Source organism: Cyanistes caeruleus, chromosome 3 (genome assembly GCF_971803275.1).
Source record: "Cyanistes caeruleus chromosome 3, bCyaCae1.hap1.1, whole genome shotgun sequence".
Classification (NCBI taxonomy): domain Eukaryota; kingdom Metazoa; phylum Chordata; class Aves; order Passeriformes; family Paridae; genus Cyanistes; species Cyanistes caeruleus.
The window spans coordinates 26,446,262-26,470,187 of record NC_141703.1 but is presented as its reverse complement, the minus strand read 5'-3'; the positions used below and the strand labels follow the sequence as shown (position 1 = coordinate 26,470,187).

The following is a 23,926-nucleotide window of genomic DNA, read 5'->3' as shown; positions in this document are numbered from 1 at the left end:
CTCGACCTCTGTGAAATACCCAGAGTTGTCTAGTGAATATAAGCAGTTACAAGCCATCTAAGCAGCTTTGGTGCATGAGAAATGAACGATAGATTCTGGGATGAAATGATTAGTAGGTCAGTTTTCCACATGGCTGATGTGCCTCTCCATCTGCGTCTGTTTTATCTATGCCTGCAGAGCTGTAGGGTAAGATTGGTGACACAGGACAGCACACAGCTTTCTCTTGTAGGTAATGAGAGCAAATCAAGCATAGGTTCATAACATTTGGAAGCCATCAAACAAGCTGTTGGCTGGCCTGTGAGAAGTGCATTGGCTGGCTTGAGCCCAGGACCAAGCAGTCAATGTCTGTGTTCTCAAAGGCAGGCACAGGCGGATGCACGGCCCGTAGGGGATGAATGGGCAGTGCTGAACTTGGTCAGGCCTACTGAGTGGCTGGAAGGAGGTCTGCCATGTCCTACACCTACAGAAAGTAGAAATAGAGACTTCTGCTCAGCGTTGGTCATAATAATTCACCACCATATTAACTAAGTGCTGCTGATACTGCAGGGAAAGGGATGCTTGTACAGCAATGAAAATATTCTTACTGAGGAAACCATTCTGGATTTTTGGATTATCACTGAAAAGCAGCAATTGATTTTTCGGACCAGAATTGTAAAATATGAATCACAGAAACAGCTATGCTAGTCTTCGTCTCCTGTGTTTTTAGAGTATGAGGAATTTTTGAGTCACGTCAAGACTGAGACCATCCTCCAAATGTTACTGCTGAGAGCCCCATTTTTGCCAGTTTGTACAGATAAAAGATTGTACTATGTCAAGCAAGTGATAGACGAAGGGTTGAAGGAGTCATGTTTAAAATAGGATAACAAAATGTGATTGCTGCCACTTTAGAGAAATAGGAATGCATTGAATCTCTCTTAAATGTGTGCAAGGGTCTGTGCCTTGTGTGCTGGAGCCGCACGGCATTCCAGTTTTATCAGATAAATCAAGTGGATGGCTGTTTCCTCCTCAGTGGCTCTGTTCTAGGATCACACTTCTACTAATGTTGTTTCTTACCCTTTCTTTGTTTATTTTTTTTCCTTAATTCAGATCAGAAGCCAAAAAGACTAAAGTTAAAAAGAAGACCAACAATCCACATTTTGATGAAGTGTTTTATTTTGAGGTTGGTATTTCAAAGGAACGGGTTATAAGCTGAAATACTATACTGTGGATAGTTGGCACGGCATCCTGCTCTATGTTGTGCCAGCTGTCATCCTTGAAGACTTTCAAACAGGGTGAAGAAGTACCCGGGCTCAGACTGGCTGTCTGCTGAAGGAGCACTATCCTGCTTTCACTCAGGTGCTCTGTAGGAATAGCTTCAAGTTGGGCATTTCTGAGCAGCAGGCTTTACATTTAACCACAATTCATCCCATTAGAGTTTTGAAAAAAGCACACTTAAAAATGAGTTTAAAAAACCTGAACGAACCACACACAGAGAGAAATTATACTTTTTTCTTAGTCTGTCTTTTTATAGCTGCTCCACCCTGTCTTTCCCAGTCAATGGGAGGAAGGTTATCTCCCTAGGAAAACTGAAAACTGCAGAGAAAAAATATACTTAAACTGGTTGTTCTGGCTGTCTACCAGTCTGCTGCAATACCAGTGCCTTTTCTCCAAGTGGGTGAAACCTCTATAGCTTTATTTAATACAGAGCATTTTCAACAAGTCCAGTTAAGATAAAGTATAACTTACATGAAAGTCCTCATTTTGGTTCTTTCTGGCAAGAGTAGCTCTAATTGTGGTGTGTCCATACATATATGTGCATATGTTTATAATTTAGATCTCTTTTGAAACTTTTCATTTTGTCTTCTAAAGTATGTGTGTCATTCTCTTTTTCTCTTGGATATCATAGTCCTGGTCTATGCTTGACTGTTCTATTTCAGTAGACACCTCAAGAAAGTATCTGTAATTATCAAGTTGATGAAAAAAAGCTAGAGTAGCACAGTGCAGCTGGCATAGATTGAAAAGCCCTTTCTGCTCATGTGGTTTGCATCATTCAGGTCACATTTGCATTAGAAATCATTGCTGGCATAGGGATGGCACCTAGGAATGTGGTTTCTCAAATCAATTCTGGGCCACAGCCACATCAGGAGGGAGAGCTGGGGGGAGTGGAGCCATACAAGGGCACATGCCATTCCTTGACATTGCTGTCTTCCCTCTCCTACAAACCACCGTCTTTGCCTAGAAGCCAGTAGTTGTACTGATCAATCTAAAGTCTGTCACACCAGCAGAACCGTGCTCTTGTTAATGTAATGTGTTTGGATACAAGAACAGATACAAGATACCTGCTTGGTAGGAGCACTTTCTGTGGTGCCTGAGGGGCTGGAAGCCGTGAAGGTAGGCCAGGATAGCTATCTAAGGTGGTCTTTGCTCTGCTAACCCAGCACATCTCATCCTAGGATATAGCTGCCCTGCTCATAGTGAGCTTTTGTGCCTGCTTCCTGCCTTCATGAGGCTCTATGGGATTGCTGCATGGGCACAGTTAGAGGGACAGGGATCCTGTGAGACCAAGTGCTGAAACTGCATTGAGGTGTCTGTGTGTTCACACAGGATTTCAGTCCCTCACCTGGCCCAGAGCTGTGGTCTTTGGCAGTGATACAAGAGTGATGCTATATGTGAATAAACTAAAATTGGCTTCCTTATTTTGACATAGTCAGTTCTGGAGGAGCCTGTCAGTGAGAACTTTTTAATGAGAATGTAATCCAGGAGTTCAGACTGTAAGCCACAAAAACTTCACCTGATTCCTTGGCCTTCTGTGTGCTACAGAAACAGCCAATGTTTGGTATTTAAATACTGAATTTGGCAGGTGGTGCCATACTGGAAGAGGAAAGAAACAAAGCATCTTCCAGCTGGAGTTGGGAGGGAGGGGTCGGGGGCTTGCTTAGCTTGCCTTTATGTGAGAGCTGGGTTGCGTGCAAGTACCAGCAAAAGCAAAACCTGAGCTCAAGCCCGTGCCCCAGCTGTTCTGCTAACTCAGAGCAAAATGAATTCTGTGTTGGTAAGAGCAGGGCTTGGAAAATGACTGAATCAGCCAGAGCTCTGAAATACAAACATACCCTTAGTGCAGACAGAGCCATCATAGATTTATGTCATTTTGAGAGTAGTTAGTACATATCAGGCTAAATGTCTTCAAGGAACAAGGTTCAGTAGAACTGCTGTGACTGGGAAATACATTCACTAATGAGACATGGGCAGACCTATGTGGCTGGTGCATGCAAACAAAGTGCTCTGATTTCCTGTGGAGCTGAGAGATTCATGCTGTTGACAGTGGTGTCACTTTCTGCTTCTAAACAGCTTCATCAGCTTTTCTGCAGCCTGCTAGCACAGTGATTGTCCAAGCCTCCAAGGAAGAAGCTGATCTGTAAAAGACAGTGAATGGGTGCTTTCCTTTCTACAACCAAAAAGTCACACAGATTTAATTTTCTAAATGAAAGATAGCTTATTGTTGGTTTAGGAAATAGAAGGACCTATTTCAGGGGTGTAGTGAATGAAACTTGCACCTGATAGTTAGGAGCCATTTTCAGCACTGCTTCAGCTGCAGCATGGTGTGGAGCTGTGTGTGCAGCTACAGGAAAACGGTGGTCTGATGGGAATTCAAGAGGGAAGTGCTGGGGACCTGTTTGTAAACTTGCATGTGCTGAAAAAAACCTGAGCAGATGATAAATGGCTTGCCAGCTTTCCCAGATGAAGGGGACCAACACAGCAGAGTTGTGCCCCCTTTTTTGTACAGTGTTATGGGTCAGCTACTTCAGCACTATGGACTGGGAGGTTCCTCATCTCCAGTTCCATACAGCTATCCCTTTTGGAATACCACTCTTGAGCTGTATTGATGTGCACACTAAGTAGTCATGTGGGTGGACAGAGAGATGTCATATATGCAGATTCCAGCAAAACTTCTGAGAAAGTGTTTATTTAGAAGGGATATGCAATTATTAAAAATTACACCATTTGCTTCACAATGGTAGTAGAAACTGTCATTTGCAGGCCTGTATGATACTTTGCAGAAACCATAAAGTGTTTGCAAGGCTAGGGTGAAGAAATCTGTGTTTAACTGCTGAAGTTGTAGACTGTATTTAAATAAACTGTGATTTTGGGCTTACCAGGTGCATTTGATGCCAGCAGTCTGGAGCCTTTGGTCTTCAGTGCTGCTAATGGTACCTTTTAGTTTTTGTGTATCACTTTGAAAATGTTGCCTTCCTCACATACAAATTTACAAAAGGCTCTGAGTGTCCCCCTCCAAAGATTGTTTTCTGGTTCCTCTCCACTTAGGCAACTGTATCATTGCCTCCCTTAACTGCCACTTGTATCTCATGTACAGTGCAAAACCAAACAGTCAAGTTTATAATAAAAGCTAGTTTTTGTGGGTGGGGAGTATTAAGCCACAAGCATATTCAAACATACAATAAAGTTCAGCTTCTGTGTGCAACTGAGAGCTGAACCCACACATCATCATACACCCTTGCGTTTGATCAGTTCCTGCTGTGGTTTCAGCTGGGTGGGGTAGCCTTTTTCTTAAGTTTATGACGCACTATGCAAAAGTACAACCACCAAAGTGTTTTCACAGTCATGGTAGAAAACAAATTTTATGAAACATTTATAGAAAAACTTTTCATGCTAATGCTCTGTACTTCTTTCCTTTTTCCTTTTTTTTTTTTTGCCTGTGCTTTCCTGTTAATCATTCTTGCATATATGGCTGGTGAACTATGCAGCTGCTTCTATATTCTGATATGCACAGCACAGGCTAGGGTCTCTTGATCTGCTTGGTATTTGTTGTATGGGCAGGTTGACTTCCAGAATATCAGGACAGGAAGAACCTTCCAGTTTTAATTGGATACACTGCAAAATGTTTTTAAGGGTGGTTGTGGTTCCTCGCCTGTGCTCTGCAGAGTGCTTCAGGGCATCCATTGTACAGCTGTATTTCAAACATAAATATTAATTGCCCTTTTCTTTCCCTAGATGGATTGTGAAAGTGGTGCTCCTTTCAATGGTATTTTTCTGTTGTCAGTGTAAACTTGAAGTGCTGTAGTAATATTAAAGATGGTCTTTCTCTGTAAAAGAAGTATGGAGTATCTGCTTACTCTTGGAAATGATTGTGTAATCACCACTTTATAGTCAGTAATCTCTTTAGTCAACATGTTTATTCATTTGCATGGATGTTTTCAGTATCGGGACTGAAGTCACTGCTGGTAGTACAATACTGTGCTCTTCCAAAGTTTTGTAAAAGTTACATCAGAATGTTTTTGTATCAGATCAAGCTGCTAAAAGCTTCCTCCTTTTTATTAGGTTACAAGACCCAGTAGCTACAACAAGAAATCCCATTTTGACATTGAAGATGTAGATGAAGTGGACAAAATGGAGATTAGGTAATATAAAGTAAATTATTAGCACAAAATTTTCTTCCAGAGTTGTGTAACTTTGTAGTGGATTCTGTTTGCAAAGTGGCAAGCATGGTTTTTCTGTTGATAAATCAAGATGAGTTTTTGTTGCTGTATCTGTATGTTCATTTACTTCCACTGTCCTGTAGATTCTATCGTGAATATGTGTATTTGTTCTGATGCAGGAGAGATCCTCATTATTTTCCTTTGTTTCTCATAGGCACTGTGTGTATACTAATATGCAGTTGCCATTAAGAACAACCTGTTATGTCTGGGGTCTCCTTTCCTCCCTCCCTCAGTTTCCCAGGACATCCCAGAGCCTCTGTGATGCTCTGAGATACAGAGTATATTTTCTTCTATCACTTAATTTTAGCAACCTGTATGAGGTCCTTCTTCCCTGAAAGGAGACTTGAAGTCAGAGTTTTTCTGAGGCAGAGACAGTTTCTGTTCTCTTTTGCCTTCCAACTTTAATCCTTTATTGCAAGATTTGGTATGATAAAAGTGAAATCAGTTGTACAGGAGAAAAAAAAGTCTGATTTCAGAACCAAAAGAATCCCACTCTACCCTGTGCCACCCTCTTAGTACTATTTTAAAACCTGCTGAGGCCAGTCAACAGTGTCTGTGGGGACAGGTGAGTATAAAGAGAGGTGATAAAACAATAGGAGGTACTAAACTTGAAAGTGTCACATGCATCTTACCATCACATACCACTGAAACTTGGAGGCTTGGGCCATCTGATGATCTGTATGCACAGTAAATGAATACTGCTATTTCTGCATCAGGTGGTGAGAAATTCCTCTCTCCTTTATGTTAGTATTTGGAGGAAGAATATTTGCACTGTCTCCCTCCCTATATATCCTCACTAGAGAGGCAGTGAGGCGTCTCCCAGAAAGTTCTGTAGTTCCTTCAGAGTCACAACTGGCTGTAAGGAAAGGAGGGGAAACCAGGAAAGGGGAGCAATTCTAACTCCCAGCAAGCAAAACACATCTGTGTTCATGAATGGATTGAGGCCTGTTTCTGATGTGGCAGCTGCTGGTTCATGTAGCCTGTCAATGCAGTGTCACAGCACTAGGAGAGCATTAATAGATTGGTGTTTTCCATGGCTCTGAGGCAGGAAAGGGAAACTATTTATATGTGAGAGAGGCAAGAGCTGTGCTCTTTCACAGAGAACATTAGTGTCAGGCAGTGCAAAGGTAGCTGGTTTGGGGGCAGCCCACAGCTGACTCACAGCAGTAAAAGCAAAGGCCCAGGTGCAGTGCTGGGCTGCTTTGGTGGTGTCAGTGTTGCAGCACTGCAGGTGACCTAGTCCTAGCACTAGCTAAATCTCTGCAAAGCTTTGCATTGTGTAGGCAGACATGAAGTAACATGGCCCAATATTCCATGGCATGTATGTGATGAACTGGGAAATGACACCATGTCTCAGAAGGCCCATAACCATGATGCTCAGCCATGCACTGATTTTAAATGAAAGCTAGGATTCTCTGATAGATTTTTTGATAGTTTTGAAGGAGATGCTAGACATTGGTGTACAGTGGTTACATATTGCTTAATATTTCAATGATTCTCATTTTATACTACTGGACTAAATGAAATCATACAGTTGTTTACTTGCTATATTTTCTGAACAATTGACTCATCTGCAGCAATAATGTATGTGAGCTTCAGAAAAGTCTGTCATTCCTGAAAACCAATGTATCACAATGTGGCACAGATGAATAGTTTGAGAGGAGGCTCGCAAAATAGTTGGGAAAAGATTAAGCACTTAAATAACAAGCAAAAGCAGATAAAGTGTTAGTCTTGGTTGGGCAAATTCTCCTTAGAGCCTTTGTCCCTCTGGGACAGTGTGTTTTTGTTTCCATCTTGGGTTCCCCTTCCACCCCCGCTCACTTCCTCCACTTTGTTTAGTGAGAGTTAGATTGCCCCCAAGCCCTCTGGACAGATCACACAATTTATGGGTTTGGGGATTTGCTTGTTTTTTCCTCTCCTGAGAAAAATACAATTCCACAGGGTAAAGAGCAGACTTAGTCTCTCACGCTTTCTCTCTAAAGCTATGAAAAGCTTTCTCTTTTTGAGTGGGTGTAGGAAGTTGTAGGCAGGGCATATCAACACTTGGGGACCAGATGTTCTGGTGAATTCATGGTTTATCCTCCCTCTCTGTCCTGTTTGTTTCTTGCTGTGACTACAATCTGACCAGTTTCAGAATAACACTTGTCATAGTTTTGCCTTTTAAAAATCTTGAGACAGTGATCTTTTAGACTCTGAGATGTGTGCATTAACATTTTTAATAACTTCTGTTTATTTTTTGTACTCCAAGAGCACAAATCAATAACTTTAGAATGTGCATGCCTGCTTTGCTTACTGTGTAGTGTGAGATCTACTTTAATTGTTATTTCTTCTTGTACAGATCCTTTGCACTGATTTTTTTTCTGTAACTGTGGTGAAACCCTTTAGCTGTCTGTGTTTGAAAGTGTTACTGCTAGTTGGCATCTTGAAAGAGTTTAGATAAACTAGAAACAAGTAGCCTGTAAATACTTGGTAAGTTGTAAGTTTGACTGTATAAATAGGCTTAAAGATTCCTCTCTTCCCAAAAACTGCTTTTAGCTGTCTGAGCTGGTTAGCAAGATAATAACCCATCAAATATGGAGAAAAGAGAGAGAAGGTTGAATTTTCAAAGAAGGTTCAAAGAGCTCTTGCCCTGCAGAAATACTGTCCAAGTTATCAGAGTCTGAAGAACTTTACCTAGTAGGCATGCAGTGTGAGCTGATGGTGTGTCTAGTGTATGACAGCTGATGCAGGAGACACTGTTGAGAGATGCAATGATCAGAGGACTTAAAAGTAATGTATTCTGTGTTTGCATAAGATAGGATAAACCTTTAACAGGACTGTCAACATCTGCTCCTTGGCCAGTCTACTGTGACTTGCTTGACACCAGGAGGGTTGTGTAAATATGTCCACAACTGCATGATTTTGTACCTTATCCAAGTTAAAGTTGCTTTTCTAAAAATTGTCATTAGTTGAAAACTAAAGTATTTATTTCCATGTACCATTTTTCCCTCCAAAAGTTTAAGGCACATTCAAGCTGTCACTTAGCAGCAAAATAGTCAGCTGATCTTGTTTTTTAATAAAAATAGCTGTTAGAGAAAACCTTAAGATACATACAGAAACAAATACCCTGGAGTTTGAAGCCTTTGCCTCAAGGTGGGTATGGTAGTGTTTAGCTACATGCTTTGAATTGCAGTGCAGTTGTTTTCCATCTAGATGTTGAAGAACATAGGGGAGAAAGAAAGGATTGTCTACAGACAGATAGAAGAACTTCCCAAATGTGAGGGACTGAGTGCCAGAATTTGTGTAAGCTCCAGCCAATACACAGATTCTACTGAAATGTAGAGCTATCCTACAGCTTTGAATATTTCTGCAGAACTAATTTAGGTGCCATAAGTGTGTATGCTTGACACAGGAGTCTTCCTAGGAGCTAGAAACTGGGAAAAATTATGGAGAACTAATTCTATAAAGCTGCTACTTAACTGTTAGTAATCCCAAATTAGACAGGGACAGATAATATGTAGTCCTTAAGTAATTTTGTGCTTTTTCCCCTGGTGTCCATTTTAACTGTATTTTTCCATTATCTGGGATAACCAGACAGCCATCTGAATCTTTATCAATATGGACAGTGGAAACAGTACAGGTGAGAAAAAAGTTAATCTGAATGATATTTTTCATTAATGTTTTATGGAGGTGAACAGTAAGGCTTCAGAAGTCTAAGGTGAAGTTATCTCTTTACTGTTTGGAAACCATTGCTGTACAGTTTCAAGTCTTTGTAACTCATAGACTTGAGGGGGAAAAAACCCAACAAATTTGCAAAAAACATTGGGGTTTTTTTAAAATTACTATTATTTTGATTTCTTAGTAGTATTTTAAATTATTTGTTTTTATTACAGGGTTGATCTTTGGAATGCCAGTAACTTGAAGTTTGGTGATGAGTTTCTAGGAGAACTGAGACTCCCTTTGAAATTTCTCCGACAGTCTAGTTCTTACGAAGCATGGTATTTGACATTTTTCTTTTGGAGAATAAGTAGAAACATATGTCTACTCTGAAGACTTAAGAGTAATTACTGCTATGTGATAAAGTTTAAATGGATTAAATTTGTATCTTTTTTGTAAGCAAGCCAAAGTAATCTTAGCAAGTGTAAGAACAAGAAGGTTTGATAATGTGATTAGAGGTTGCAGTCTGCCTCTCTGTAGCATATGGGAGTTCTAGTATGTTTTTTTATATTATTTACTGCAGTTCATCAGCAGTGCTATGGTTTTAGTGTGTGGGTTTTTAATCATACCTACATAGATTTTTATGTTCAGAACTTCCCATGTTGCAGTTGGTGCAAAACAGACTGGCAAACTTAATTAAGAAGTCTGATTCAGAACTCTCAGGAGTTTGATACATATGTAAATACTCTGTGTGTCAGTACAGTTCCTCTATGCTCATGTATAGCCTGAGAAAATCTTGTGTTTCAGCACTAAGTTTCTATCCTATTTTTTGCATATCAGGTATTTTCTGCAGCCCAGAGATAATGGTAACAAGTCACTGAAACCTGATGACCTCGGTTCCTTAAGGTTAAATGTGGTTTACACTGAAGACCATGTTTTTTCCTCAGACTATTATAGTCCGCTGAGAGACGTCCTGCTAAAATCTGCAGATGTTGAGGTAATTTGCTTGTGTTTGTTGTTTACTTGCAGATCATCTTCACAGGGGTTTCTGAGTATTTGTCACTATCTTGCTGGCACCATAGTTGTTTAACTACCAGAGAGGTCAGCTCTTCCTTTCCAGACCTCAGAGCCTTGTTAAGCTCTGCATATCTCTTGTGCTTGTCTTCAGTCCTTGCAGAGATCTTTATCTGCATTCTGTATGGTAGGTGAAGGCAGACCCAGGAACACAGTGGTTTTAGCAGCAGCACATTCTCTGTGATTTTTTAATTTTACATGTGAGAAAGTCAAGAAAGCTTCAGTTTGATCAATTGTTTTCCTTTACTGGACAGGAACAGGTTTGTTTGCATAACTGAGAAAAACCCAAACCAAGAAATAATCCTGAAACATCAGAGGTTTGGACCATGTGTGCCCTTATGTATACTTCTTACAGCTGTAATGATGCTTTTGTTTTCTCAGTAAAAGAACTGAGTTCTGTACTCACTGGGACATGAAATTGTGAAGGGTTAGATAGAGTCCTTTCTCTTCACTTGCTTCCCAGGCAAATGATGTTTACTGAAAAGACTGCCATTAAAAATGTGGGGGATAAAAAGAAACTGTACTGTAATAGTTTTTAAATTGCTGCCCTCTTGTGACCAGAACTCACAGCCCACAAAACTGGGACGTAACATCCACCCACATTATATACAGACTTTTGGGTAACTGGCCATTGCAACTCTTGTGGGGGGCTCTGCATTAAGAAGCTAATGGGAATAGAAAGAAAGAATGGTTTTTCTGGAAGTATTTCTCAAAGTTTTTATTTTCCACTGTTCAGCCTGTTTCAGCATCAGCTGCACATATTTTGGGTGAAGTTTGCAGAGAAAAACAGGAAGCGGCCATACCTCTTGTCAGGCTTTTCTTACACTATGGCAGAATTGTGCCTTTCATAAGTGCCATTGCGAATGCTGAAGTGAAGAGAACTCAGTAAGTACCAAAAAACAAACTATCAAAAAGACCTAAACTACATTGGCTAGTGCTAGAATATTCCACTCAGTTTCTAGAAATGTGCAATTTCAGAAGAAAATGTTGGGGTGGTTCCTATTCTTCCTAGCCGAGTGGCAGAGTTCCTTCTAAATTCTCTCAAGATCTGGTTAATTTGACCTTTAGGAGGAGTTCCCATCATATTTTGTGAAAATGATGTGGAAAAGTATTCTAACATGTGAGAACAGGGATTTTTGCTCAGTCATAAGTATATATAACTGAAATTCTACATTACCTGCAACTGTTCATATGAAATCATTTCTGCATTATTGTGTGCTAATAAATCATTTAGTGCTGAGTAAGTGTTTGTTGAATTTGTTCTAAACAACAAGCAAGTTTCTTCCTAATCATGAATATTTAAGCAAGCTGTGTGTCTAATCGTCCCAGTTAGAGGGTGAAGGATTAAGGATGAGATTGAATTTGGCATGGGATGACAGAAAATGAAGTTGGGCTTTTTTTGGCTGGTTCTTTTGAGTTCCTTGTTTGACTTACTGGTGGGCTGATAGTTCAGTAGTGTAAGATAAGTAGTGTTCATACCAAGCAGATCCTAAAGAATATTTGTTTTACCACAGTCCCTGTGCCCGTGTAGTTCTGCTCTTGACTAACAGTAGAAGAGTCAAGGGGAATGACTGGTACTGACTGTAAACTTCCTTAGCACAAAATAGTCTTTGTGTGGGTTGGCTCTTTCCAGAGTGTCTGAGGAATCAAGTGTTTTCCTTCCTGTAGGTAGGTGTATTTTTTCTGAGCTGCAGGTTGGCTGAAGCAGCAAGGTTGCTGCTGCATGAGGAAACTCACTGATTCCTAGTCAGTCGTGTTCCTGTGATAAAGCAGCAAAAATGGTGTTTGTTTTCAGTGCTTCCTGGCATTTGTAACAGGCAGTGAGCTTACTTTTTTTTTTGTGAAACAAGATGATGAACCCAGCAAAGTAGTTGATCCTGTTACTCACTGCTTGTAAATGAGTACAACCATAGTAAGCTGTAAAAAACCAGAAAAGATATCAGTGTGTATATGAGCAAGGAAATAACTTCAGATCCAGGTTTGATCCACTGTCACTAAGCACAGGTTTTGATTGTATGTAATGTAGATAAGATCATTGGTTATATACCTATTTGCATGAAGTAAATTGCTAAGCAGGGAGGTACAGGTATGTAATAGAGCAGCTGGCTGAAGCTTTATCAGTCACTGAGGCTGTATGTATAGTACAGGATGAGTTCTGTGCAAGAGAGTTTTAGAAAAACCTGAGTCTGCAAGGTGCCACCTTGCCACACAGTTGTCAGGGCTGAAGTGGGGTCTGCACTGTTACCACAGAACAGTGCTCTGAGATCCTTAAAAATATGGCTGTGCTATTGGAGCCTGTATTTTCTTCTTCCTCCCAGCTCACAAGTATTTATTTTGTAGGTGAAAGTAGTAGGTTCTGTGCAATGTCCTGTGTAGTTGTGAGACTAAAATCGCTGCCTCTTTCCCTTATTCAAATTGGCACTGTTCAGTAGTATGTGAAAACCAAATGTGTTTCCCAGATTTGTGCTGCAGACCTCCTTGATTTGAGCCTGTGTATTTGGATAGTGCACTGAACACACAATGCTAATACAATGAAGATCTGTAGCCCCTTCTGGATTTTCTGAGGCTGCTGCTTTTCTGTTATACCCTGGAACTGTACTAAATGCTGTGTGACTGCATTTAATGGCAGCCTGGTGTCAAAGGGAGGTTTTGCTTCTGTATTCAAACCTGAGATTCTGTCACCTTTCACTGCTGCTTTTATTTCCATGTATTAGCAGTTCATTACAAAGAGACTAAATTACAGAAAATTGTTCACTTCCAGAGATCCAAACACCATTTTCAGAGGAAACTCGTTAACTTCCAAGTGCATTGATGAGACAATGAAACTGGCAGGGATGCATTATCTGCAAGTTACACTAAAGCCAATTATAGATGAGGTAAGAACGGTTCAGACTGTTTATTTGGTAAAATGTTGTGGTAAAGGCCTTCAGGGAATAAATATTGTTTATTACTTCTCATTCTAAGAATGCTTTGTAGGAATAATGCTTAATAGCTGTTAATAGCTTGTTTCTTCATTAAAATCCTGTGTGTTAGGTTAGCCACAGCTGAGTCCCCAATTAGAAACAGTTGGACTGCATTAAAGGAAAATTTCTGTTTTATTAAACCATATTATTCTGTTTTATGAAAGCTAGTATCTATTGTTTCTGAGAAATTAATAATTAGTGTTTACAATACAAAGCTGTTGTGAAGCTATAAGTAAGGAGTTTCATCCAATGGGAATAAAGGGATGCAGTTATTTGTAGATAACTGTACATGTGATGCACATATTGGAACAGTGGTTTATTATCTATCCAGTCCAGAGTGGTGGGTGTGGGTATTTTAGTGCTGTATTTGGGCAATACTTTCGGACCACAGACTTCCTTTAAATGATTTGACAATTTCTTCAGCTGTTCTTCTCTTAATGTTTATCAGAAAATGTCAAGTTTTAAAGAATATGGGTATACTTTCAAAGTTGACTGTTTTGGAAAAATAGTACTTTTCTTGAACAGCCTTGCTTGAGAGAGTCTAAAGAACAATTCTGCATTTCAGTTGAAAGAAAGGTTAGAATGAATTAATGCTACTTTTTGGAAAAAAATAAAGATCACACATAATGTACCTTTGCTGTTAAAAGAAAAAAAATACTGTTTATAAACTTGGCTTTTGCCTTTTACCTCTCATCTCAAAAGTTAACAGATTATGCTTTTTACAAAACTTTGTACTTGTAGATAAACTTATATATTAATTGTTCACTATATGTTGTTTTTTTTTTAGATCTGCCAGGTCCATAAACCTTGTGAAATTGATCCTGTGAAATTAAAAGATGGTGAAAACCTGGAAAATAACAGGGTATGCATTAGATTTTGAAGACAGTCTCTGTTTATGCCATCAAGTTTAACTGAGGTCCTCAGAAGTTTGATCTCACAAATATTTTTGTCATTCATTAGAATACACTGTAAGCTTTCTTGACACCACCCTTATAATTATTTTGCAACAGCTTTACATTATGCTATAAATGCAATGCCTGTAGAAAGTTAATGACTTCTCCTGATGCCCTGAGGACAAGGATAGTTTGTGAGCCTGTGGCTAACCTGGAGAAAAGGAGGCTCAGGGGAGATCTCTCTCTTCAGCTATAAGGAGGCTGTAGCCAGGTGTGGGGTTGGCCTCTTCTCCCAAGTAATATGTGACAGGATGAGAGGAAAAGACCTCAAATTGTGTCAGGGGATGCTTAAACTGCATATTGGGTCTCAATGATCTGAGACATCTTTCCCAGCTTTAATGATTCTATGATTCTGCCAATGATGTAGTAAACAGTGCTAGAAGAAGGAATGATTTGCCATATGGCCATATCATTTAATGTTTGGTTTGATAGGAATGATATTTTTACTCTTCTTCTTGAAGATGTGCATTTCCCAAACAGTATAATTGAGTGAGAGTTTGTTTTCAAGTGTATAATGTTGAAACTGGGAATCTTTTAATGATGCCACCATGAATAAAACCAGGAATAGCACCACTTTCCACAGCAGAAAATTATACTAATTTTGTCATAATCTTTGCATTTTTTCAGGAAAATCTGAGGCAATATGTTGATCGCATTTTTACTGTAATTACAAAATCTGGTGTAAGCTGCCCTACAGTGATGTGCGATATTTTCTTTTCACTGAGAGAATCAGCTGCCAAACGTTTTCAAGGTGAGTTTGTATATATTTATTTTACATAATTGATAACTTTTAAATACAAATGTAGTCTAGCAGTCTGCATGATCCTTGTTGGATTTAGTAATTGAACAGTATCATATCCAAAATAATATTTGCAGTCTGTTAATGCATTCTCATTGATTATTAATGTTTTCTCATCGATTATTCATTCCACAAAATAACATGATTTTTCATGTTGATTGGAGTTTTTTTCTTAAACATTTTTCAAAGGAAAACAGCATTTTAAAGATTATTATGATGGTCTTTTATGGGTGTTCAGTATTTGCAAAGTATATTCAATTTTCAAATATTCAGGATTTTGTAATGGCTCATTCTACAGATTCGGTGCAGCAGAATTGTTTTCTGCTTATATGTCAATCTGTAATAAAAGCTAGTCTATAAATTTGAGTTACTGCAAGCTCACTGCTCTGGGAACCCATGTGCTGAAAAGGTTTTCTGGCTGTCAAGAGGCAGTCCTTTCCAGTCCCTCTTAGTTGTTCTGACTCTGTGAGAGTAACAGAATTAAGCAAAACAACCAAGCTATGTATTTTCATGAAGGGAAACAGATTACAGTAGAGAAGTTTTAGAAAGAGTAATATGGATTCAGATTTTAAACAGTCACTTTGGAGTAGGCAGGCTCAAGTGGAAAACCATTGACTGTGCTGTTGTGCTCTTTATTTTATGTTTAAATAAATAAGTAAAATATATTTTCTCTAACTACCAACTGGAATAGATACATGAGGAATCTGTACAACACTTGTTCTCAGGGCTATAAGTAAGTAACTGAGACTTGGCCTCTGAACTACTGAACGTTTCATAAACTATATAAATTATTCATCATACTTCAGTGCATATATGGAATAGCAGATGTCTGTGAAATTCCTTGTATGGTGGAAAAGTGAATGGTGTTCTTGCAGCTTATGCTGCTTATTTTTTAAAGAGGCTCTCATTGATATTTCCTTGAGTTAGGCTAGCTGATCTCTGGCTCCAAATCCTCTATCATCACTTAATCCTGTGACTCGCAAATATGTACATTATCCAGCACATGCTCAAGTTAGCTCTCTCAAGGCTCTGATTAATTTCATGAGGCTTTTCAGGAAGGATTATTGAAATGCTGACTAGAGGTCTGTTTTTTTTAAATAGGTGACCTAGATGTAAGGTACACAGCTGTCAGCAGCTTTATTTTCCTGAGGTTCTTTGCTCCTGCCATTCTTTCTCCAAACCTCTTTCAGCTTACACCACACCATCCAGTAAGTACTGTATCAGTTTTTTTCTAGCTATGTTTATGGTCCTGTCACCATAGTCTGTCTGTTGAGATTCTTTCTTCAATTCTTGTAAAAGCCTTTAGGAAAACTGCCTTTGTTAGTCCAAAGATCTATTATATCTGTCTTGGATATGAAGCATATGTTGAATGACTTTGTATGTGAAGAACTTGGGAGATACTGAATGAAGAGTGAAATTTAAGGACAAACAAGGTAGATGATCTAAGCTGCTGTGAAAAATAGGGTCATTGCTTTGTTCTTGCCAAATCACATTAATGCTGGATTGATTATCAGCAGTGTTGGAAATATTTTGGATGTTAAATAATGTATATCAGGCTTCTAGTAGTTGTTCTTATTGAGATGGAGAGGATGTGGACAGCCTTGATTTTGTTTTGTCAGTGGTTGCCTTGGGATCTCTGAAGGTCAGTAGGGTAGCTATGGAACATGATGGCTTATGAACCAAAAACTTTTAATATAAAGCCAGATTTTTTCCTGCAGTGTTTTATTAGGGGTCTTTTCTAATTTTTGTTACTCTTCTGCAAATGAAATATGAAAGAAGGAATATAGTTTACCTTCCTCTATTCATTATTATAGCTAGTCCATTTAATATTGTTCTCCTTCCTAGGATCCTCAGACTTCTCGAACTTTGACACTTATCTCTAAAACCATTCAAACACTAGGCAGCTTATCAAAATCTAAATCTGTAAGTATGCAATTTTCATTTAATGGCTTAATTTAGGAAAGTGATTTTTTTAATCTTTTATCATTAATTGTAATTAAGCCTTTAAAATGCTTGAGTTGCACTAGGCTCATGCAAAACTGGTTGTTTACTTTGATTATAAGCCTCTCATGTTTAGAGGAAAACCAAATTATCTTAATCTGAACTAGATTTCAGTAAAGCAAAATTGTGTGACCAATCTAGAAGTCTTTTTCAGAGCTCTTCATTTCTTCCTATGGATGAAAGACAATGATCAGAAAACCTGTGAAGTTCTCTGCTTATCTGTGATAAATTATTAGCAGCTCTACAGGGCTTTATAGATTATTTCAGCATTTTAAAACTCAACTGAGAAAAATCTCCCAGTAATGGGAAGGGCTGTACTTTCCTTTTCACACCAGTTCAGTTTTCTGTCAGTGGTGAGATTAAATCTAGATGCCCATATTCTGGATGTTTGATTGAAATAAGTGTACCTAAGGCACCGCACTGCTGGAGCTGGTGGTAATTTGGGGTAGCTGAGGTCTTGTTAGGATTCACACAGGCAGCTGTGGGTGACTGTGTACCTCAGTTATGAGTCCTTCAAGACAGTAGAATTATTTTTCTTACACTTCTTGTCAGGAGAAAAATTTAAAGCCAAAGCATAATTTTGAAGCATTTGAAGAATGTATTACTAACTGTAGTAACTGAACATATGAAATGTGTTCTACTGCCTCTCTGAAATAGAAGCTTGGTTCTACTGAATGTGTGCTGTATAACATGAAAGTAGCACTTTGCTTATTTTATTTTTGGCCAGGGAAAAACCCTCTGTCTACCTGCAGTGGCTTTTCTTCTGACCTACTGCTACGAACAGTAATATTTTCTGTATAAACTGTATGATGATACGCATGGTTTTGGCTTTGTGTTTCAGGCCAATTTCAAGGAATCTTACATGGCTACATTTTATGACTATTTCAATGAACAGAAATATGCAGATGCAGTAAAAAATGTAAGTAACGTGTGTGAAAGTTCTAAAAATCCTGCTGTGCTATTAAAGTTGAGTCCTAGAAAGCGATACATACTGTTGGTAAACAAGGAAGTGTGTTGAGAAAAGCAGACTTCTGATAACTAATACTCACTAAACTTTTATCAAATTATACTTGTTTCAATAGTAAAATTTCTTTGCATGTATTTCTAGTTAATAAATAGGTTGGATTAACAAGCTGCTGCTTTGAGTTTTTGAGATGTGTGTACTTTGTAGAGTGCTGCAGATCTGTGATGAAAATTGCTCAGTCCAAAAAGGAAGTGAAAGATCCATATAACAAAGGAGAAGCACAAGAAGTATTTGGCATCTGCAGTTCTACTGTTTAAGAGCATTTGTGCTATTTTTAGGTTGCAACCCAGGAAACCTTCCAAATTCCTCAAGCTTCTGCTTGTTACCTTTTGTTTAACTACTTTCAAAATTACTCTCATACCTCTGTGCTATGCTAATGTTGAAAGATTTTAATCTGGGTAGTGTGGTCCTGTCATTTTTTCATCTGCTCTTTGTTCACCTTTTAGTTTCTAGATCTAATTTCATCTTCAGGAAGAAGAGATCACAAGAGCATAGAGCAACCTATATTGCTTAAAGAAGGGTAAGTATGCATCTGCAGCCAAACCATCTACTTGAGTGCTTACTACCATTCTCTGAGGCAGCCACCTCTTTTTCTGCCACCCTTATTCCATTCATGCAATCAGAGAAGAATTTAGGAAAATTCTTGTGCTGCAATTTCTGCTCTCTGTGGTTGCTATAGCTGATTTGAACTATATTTTCATTTGATTTAAACATCTTACTATATTTGTGTTTTGAAATAAATGGAGGAAAGTAGAGTCTGTAGCTAAGGCAAAATGAACTTAGATCAGCATTGTATTAAAATCAAGCTGGGGTGTCTTTTTCCTGAACTCCAGTGAATAAAAGCTGTTAAAATCCCACTGTGAAGACAGTGGAAGACTGTGAAGACAGATACTGAACAACATAATGAGAGCAAAGCCTGCAAATGGAATTTGCTTTTGCTGCCCTATGAGATACATATGCTAACTATTATCATGGCCATTTTGAGGAAAATTTGACATGCACTTGGAACAGTTTATAATTTTAGTACCTTTCCTTTTTTGGGATGTTCCATATGCTGTGTTAGTTTCAGATACCAATTGTTGACATTTTTTGTTATAAAACTGGGTTGTTAAGATCATCTAAATGCACTGTAAAAACAGTTTCTTTGAGCTGGGAGGAATAAAGTAAAAAAATCCAAATTTTTTAGAGCTCAGTAAGCTCTAATGCTGTTTGAAAGTAAGCCTTCATGGTCGTTTTAAGTAATGCAAAAACTACATTTGCAGTGAAAACATGACTACCTCTTCTATTTAACCTTGACAGTTCACTTCTCTGATAAACCTCTGTCCTTAGAAGCAATTTTGTCTATTTTAATTCCATACATTTATCATCCTTTTGGTTTTCAAAATAAATTTGTAGTTTGTAACATTTACCCTCTAACTGTAAAACATTTTTTCTGCCTCTGTCTTTCTTTTGCTCCTGTCTGATTTTTTTCTGTCTTTTCTTGCTCGGCCTGTGGCTGCTGTTGTAAGGACTCTTAAACTAACAGTAAAGAAAGTTGATGGTAATAGTTCATGCAGGTAAGATGGTAGAGGCAGTTGCTGCTTTGCTGTAGCTACTGGCTGACAGCATGTCCTTCGCAGCAGTAGATTTGTCTGACTTAACTTTGGGGAGGAAGTACTCTGTTTAACCATCCTGAAATGCCTGTGTAAACCCAGCAGAGAACATTTAGTTCCCCGTTTCTTGATGTTGACCTTTTATTTTCCTTAAAACAAAGTCCTGCTTTAAATAGAGAATAAAGGATTTGTCTGTAGGCAGGGCACCAAGAAGCACTGTATGGATCCTGAAGAATTTACTGAAGGTGATGAAGAGACCATACATATTCTAGGCACTTCTTAAGTAGTATTCATGTAAATTATTTTCAAGGTTAAGAAGTGGCCTTCAGCAGTCTATTTTTTTTATATTTTGCATTATTGTCATGTTTTGTTGTGGGACTTTTCACAGCCTTTGATTTAATTCTTCTCCAGACTGAATGGCTGTCTAGTGGGGTTTCTGTTTGCCTTTGTAATATTTTTGCTTGCTTTTGTGTTTTTAATCTATTTTTGCCTCTATTAAAAGTATCAAATGGAAAGCTATAGCATAAGTACTTCTGAATGAAAAGATTAGTCATTGGCACTTGGGTTTGCTGACATCAATCATGCCATCACTGCTTAACAGCTGCCTGCCTCGTTCTTTGCAAACGGAAGAGAATGAAAAGGAGAACTATTTTTGTGGGGGTTTTTTTTGTGATGAAAAGGGCATGTCAATACTTCCAAGCAAAGCTAAGGCAGATCCAGATTCAGGTCTGCAATAAGCATGAGAAGAAAAGGTATCTCCAACCACCTTGTACTGAAATGGGTTTAATCTTGGACCTTTTTTCCATTTGTGCTTCTATTTGCTCTGACTTCTCATATATTTTGCAATTGCTAGAAATAAAGAGGTTGACCTTTTAACTTCTATGACTGAATGCTAGTCACCTGTCTCTGGAAAATAAAAGCACATATTTCTCTTGGCTATGTCAGCTATGAAGAATTTAATTAAAAATGTGCTCTTAGCTCTGCTGTGTGGAGTTTGCATTTTTCAAAGATGGGAGCTCTGTAGGAGTTTGCAGTTTTAAGTCACTTTTAAGTGTTGGCATGAGAAGGACACTAGAAACTAACTTGAAGAACATAGTGTCCTCCTCCAGGGTATCAGTTCTTCCTTTGAAATTTGCCTTAGCCTGGGATTATGAGGGCTACTGTCAGTGGACCTGATGACAGCCTGAATCACACGATGTTATTAAATATTTCTTAAGTATTCCAAGAATGAGAACCAAGACAGTAACTGTCTGACCATTTTAAAAATGAGAGATGTGTAACTATAACCAGTTAAAAAAAAAGTCCGCTGCTGTAGACAGTCTTTGTCATCTTTTTCCCACACAGCTTGGAATGAGCAGCAGGCACCAGCCCAGCTGGTTACAAAATAGTTAAAGTCTGAAGGAACTTGGGCTTCTGTTTGAGCTTTTAACAGATTTGTGATTTGGTCAGATGTATTGTAGCTATTTGTGACTGAAGGTACCAGCAGCAAGAAACAGAATATTAGCTGTTTGAAGCATTTTAGCTCTGCTACTGAAAAATTTTAAACCAGGTCATTTGCTGTTCTCTCTGTGTGCTCTTTGTGCTGTATAGTGCCTTCCTACTTGATAAAAACTACTCTGTAATGAGTAGTTTTTACCTACTCCATTATAGAGTTTTGTATTTGGCACAGTAGTTAAAGTAATGTGTAGAGTAGCCATTATCAACTCTCTATTGCATATGCACACACATTTTTATCTTAAAAAAGTGATGCTAAGCAGTATGAAGTCGCCAAAGTCACGTTGAAGCTTTTGGATTGATTTAGTGGTTAAGAAAGTGGTCGATGCATCACAGTTTCCCAGTAAGCTAATTTCACAATAAACCCATTCAAATTTGAAATTAATTTAAACTGACATCTCACTAAATGAACAACACCCCATATCTGCTTAGAAAGGGATAGGGGTGCTCTGCCTTCCAGCCATGAGATCACTTAATATGTTACTGAAATTACATTTCATCTGCAGTATCTATGTGCAATTGCTAATGAGGCTGTGGAACATCCTGATTTTGTTTCTAGAGCTGGAGAGTGATTAAAGCATGTGACGGTATAGTCCCTGTGCTCCAGAGGCTTTACACACCTGCCTTTTAGTTATCAAACATAGTCTGAACTTCTTGAGCTTTCTCACAGCTTAAAAAATAAAAGAAAAGCTTGTAGAGTCAACAGGTCGAGCTTAGCAGAGCAGTACTAACCGTGTTCTGCCTTTTTTTCTGCTGTACTAGGAAACCATTTAGCTGGATTTGTAACTACAGAAAGGGCACAAACTGCAGCTCAGTTAACTAACTACAAGTCAAGTTACATGTCTTGTCTCTCCTCTAGATCTGGAAAAAGGACAGCCCTCACTAACAGATGCACTAAACCTATCCAAATGTGACTCTCTTCCTTGCCAAGAAAAGACCACAATAATTAGAAAATATTTTGTGTCCCCTCCTAAAGCTTTGCAAGTGCAATGACATCTATTTGTATGTATATACCTATATATATAAATCTACATACACAAGCATGTATTGTAATAATTGGTGCCCTGTTTACTAGGTTCATGATCAAGAGAGCACAAGGAAGAAAACGATTTGGTATGAAAAACTTCAAAAAGAGGTGGTTTCGCCTGACAAACCATGAGTTTACCTATCAGAAAAGCAAAGGTAACAAAGTTTTGTCAGTCTTGTTTTGATACATTGAAGCAAAGAGTAAACATAAGGATTGTGTAGGAGTAGAAGACTGAGATCTAGATCTGTAACTGTAGAAGGCACAGTGCAAGCATGTCTGTCAGCCTGTATGTTCTTGCTCTTTTTTTAGTGTCTGTATTGACAGTTACAGAAGCTTCTTGGATAGCACAATACCCTGTAAGTTAGCAAAGTATTTGATAATATTTGTCTAATCAGTTATTTACATCATCTGTAGGTTTCACAGTTACCTAGATTGTCCTAGGAAACAGAGCTTACAAACCTCAAGCAAGAATTTGGGTTTGTATTGAACATTCTCAAATGCATCTCAGCATGTGCTCATAAATTCTGTAGTGTTGGCACAACTGGATGCAGTAGGCAGGGATTCACCTGCAATCTTTGAACTTGCAAAATGTGTTCACTTCATGTTGCCTAATAGCAGAGATTTTGCTTTTTTTCAAATTGTTCCTGTCTGTTCAGTAGTACACAACAAATACCACTTCCTTCCATCATGTAAGTACATAGGGAGAAAGAAAGATAAGGAAGTATGTTCAGATCATGCCAGTCATTATTTCACACTCAGCTTTGAGATCTTGCATCACCACTAGTTCAGTTCAGCTGACAGGAATGATTTATTTCATTGTCACCTTTGCAGTAAATATACTGCATCCTGCTGCAGTAATCAGTTTCTAAGAGGTTTGCTAGTGTGAGGTAGCGCAGCTGAATACAGAAATGTACTTAAGATAATACTTAAGGACCATGCTAGCAAATCCCTGCTGAGTGAAAGATTTTCCCTCTATTCTTATGCAGTCAAAATGATCTTCAAAGAGACTGAATCAGCTCTTAGAAAAAGGGCAAAGACGAGTTTTGAGTGGCTCACTGTCTGTGTGTCTGTGTTCTGCAGGTGATCACCCTCTGTGTAGCATTCCAATTGAAAACATTCTGGCAGTGGAAAGACTAGAGGAGGAATCCTTCAAAATGAAAAATGTAAGTAGGTCATCTTCATTAATGTATTTGTTAGGCTGCTCCAGATCCACCAGCCTAATCGCCTTTTTCCCTTTTGTAACCTGGATTGAATTTCTGTTGAAAGATGTACAACCACAGCTGCTTGTTCTGTATATAGTAGCAGGAGTTTCCAAAAGTACAGCCCATTCAGATTCTTAACAGCCCAGTCAGCAGCCTCTGGGTTTCGTGATCTGCAGCACACTCAGTACTGAGTGCTGCTGATCAGCTGCCAGCTCTGTAAGGTCACACACAGGTAAGATGATCGAGTCCCTGCCCTTTCTGCCAGGCCTCTCTGGTGGGAAGAACTCACTGCTTTTAATTGGAAGGTTCACAACTTCTTTATTAGCTATTAGGTTTCTTTACTGGTTCATGAAAGTACACACATATATATATATGTATATGGATTGTATATTTATGTTTAATTTGGATTAGGTTGTGTACCAAAACAACATCTGTGCTGTGCTAGTATGGTTTACCATTTTAAGTGCCACATTAGGGAATAAAATACAGCTGTATTTCTCATGCATGGAACACTACTGCCAACTTCTGTATTGTGTAAGAACAGACTTGATCAGTTTGGGTGATGTTGGGAGCCTTTTCCATACACCTCTGCCTGTAAAGCTGAGTCCAGCTTCAAAAAAAAAAAAAAAAAACCTCAGTTTTTTTCCAGTTCTGAACATGCATCTACTACGGACTTATTTATACACG

General features: G+C 38.6%; 1 protein-coding gene across 2 annotated transcripts in view; it reads left to right on the top strand.

Moving 5' to 3' along the window:
• The window catches only part of RASA3 (RAS p21 protein activator 3), a 160,371-nt gene that overhangs the window by 128,414 nt on the left and 8,031 nt on the right, over positions 1-23,926 (top strand). For both annotated transcript variants that reach the window (XM_023918247.2, XM_086880277.1), the window contains 14 exons: positions 1,087-1,159; positions 5,317-5,396; positions 9,347-9,451; positions 9,951-10,107; positions 10,921-11,069; positions 12,946-13,060; positions 13,935-14,009; positions 14,728-14,851; positions 16,001-16,107; positions 16,745-16,822; positions 17,742-17,819; positions 18,371-18,444; positions 22,086-22,192; positions 23,118-23,200. In XM_023918247.2, the coding sequence (XP_023774015.1) occupies positions 1,087-1,159; positions 5,317-5,396; positions 9,347-9,451; positions 9,951-10,107; positions 10,921-11,069; positions 12,946-13,060; positions 13,935-14,009; positions 14,728-14,851; positions 16,001-16,107; positions 16,745-16,822; positions 17,742-17,819; positions 18,371-18,444; positions 22,086-22,192; positions 23,118-23,200 (1,405 nt within the window). The remainder of the gene's footprint in view (positions 1-1,086; positions 1,160-5,316; positions 5,397-9,346; positions 9,452-9,950; positions 10,108-10,920; positions 11,070-12,945; positions 13,061-13,934; positions 14,010-14,727; positions 14,852-16,000; positions 16,108-16,744; positions 16,823-17,741; positions 17,820-18,370; positions 18,445-22,085; positions 22,193-23,117; positions 23,201-23,926) is intronic.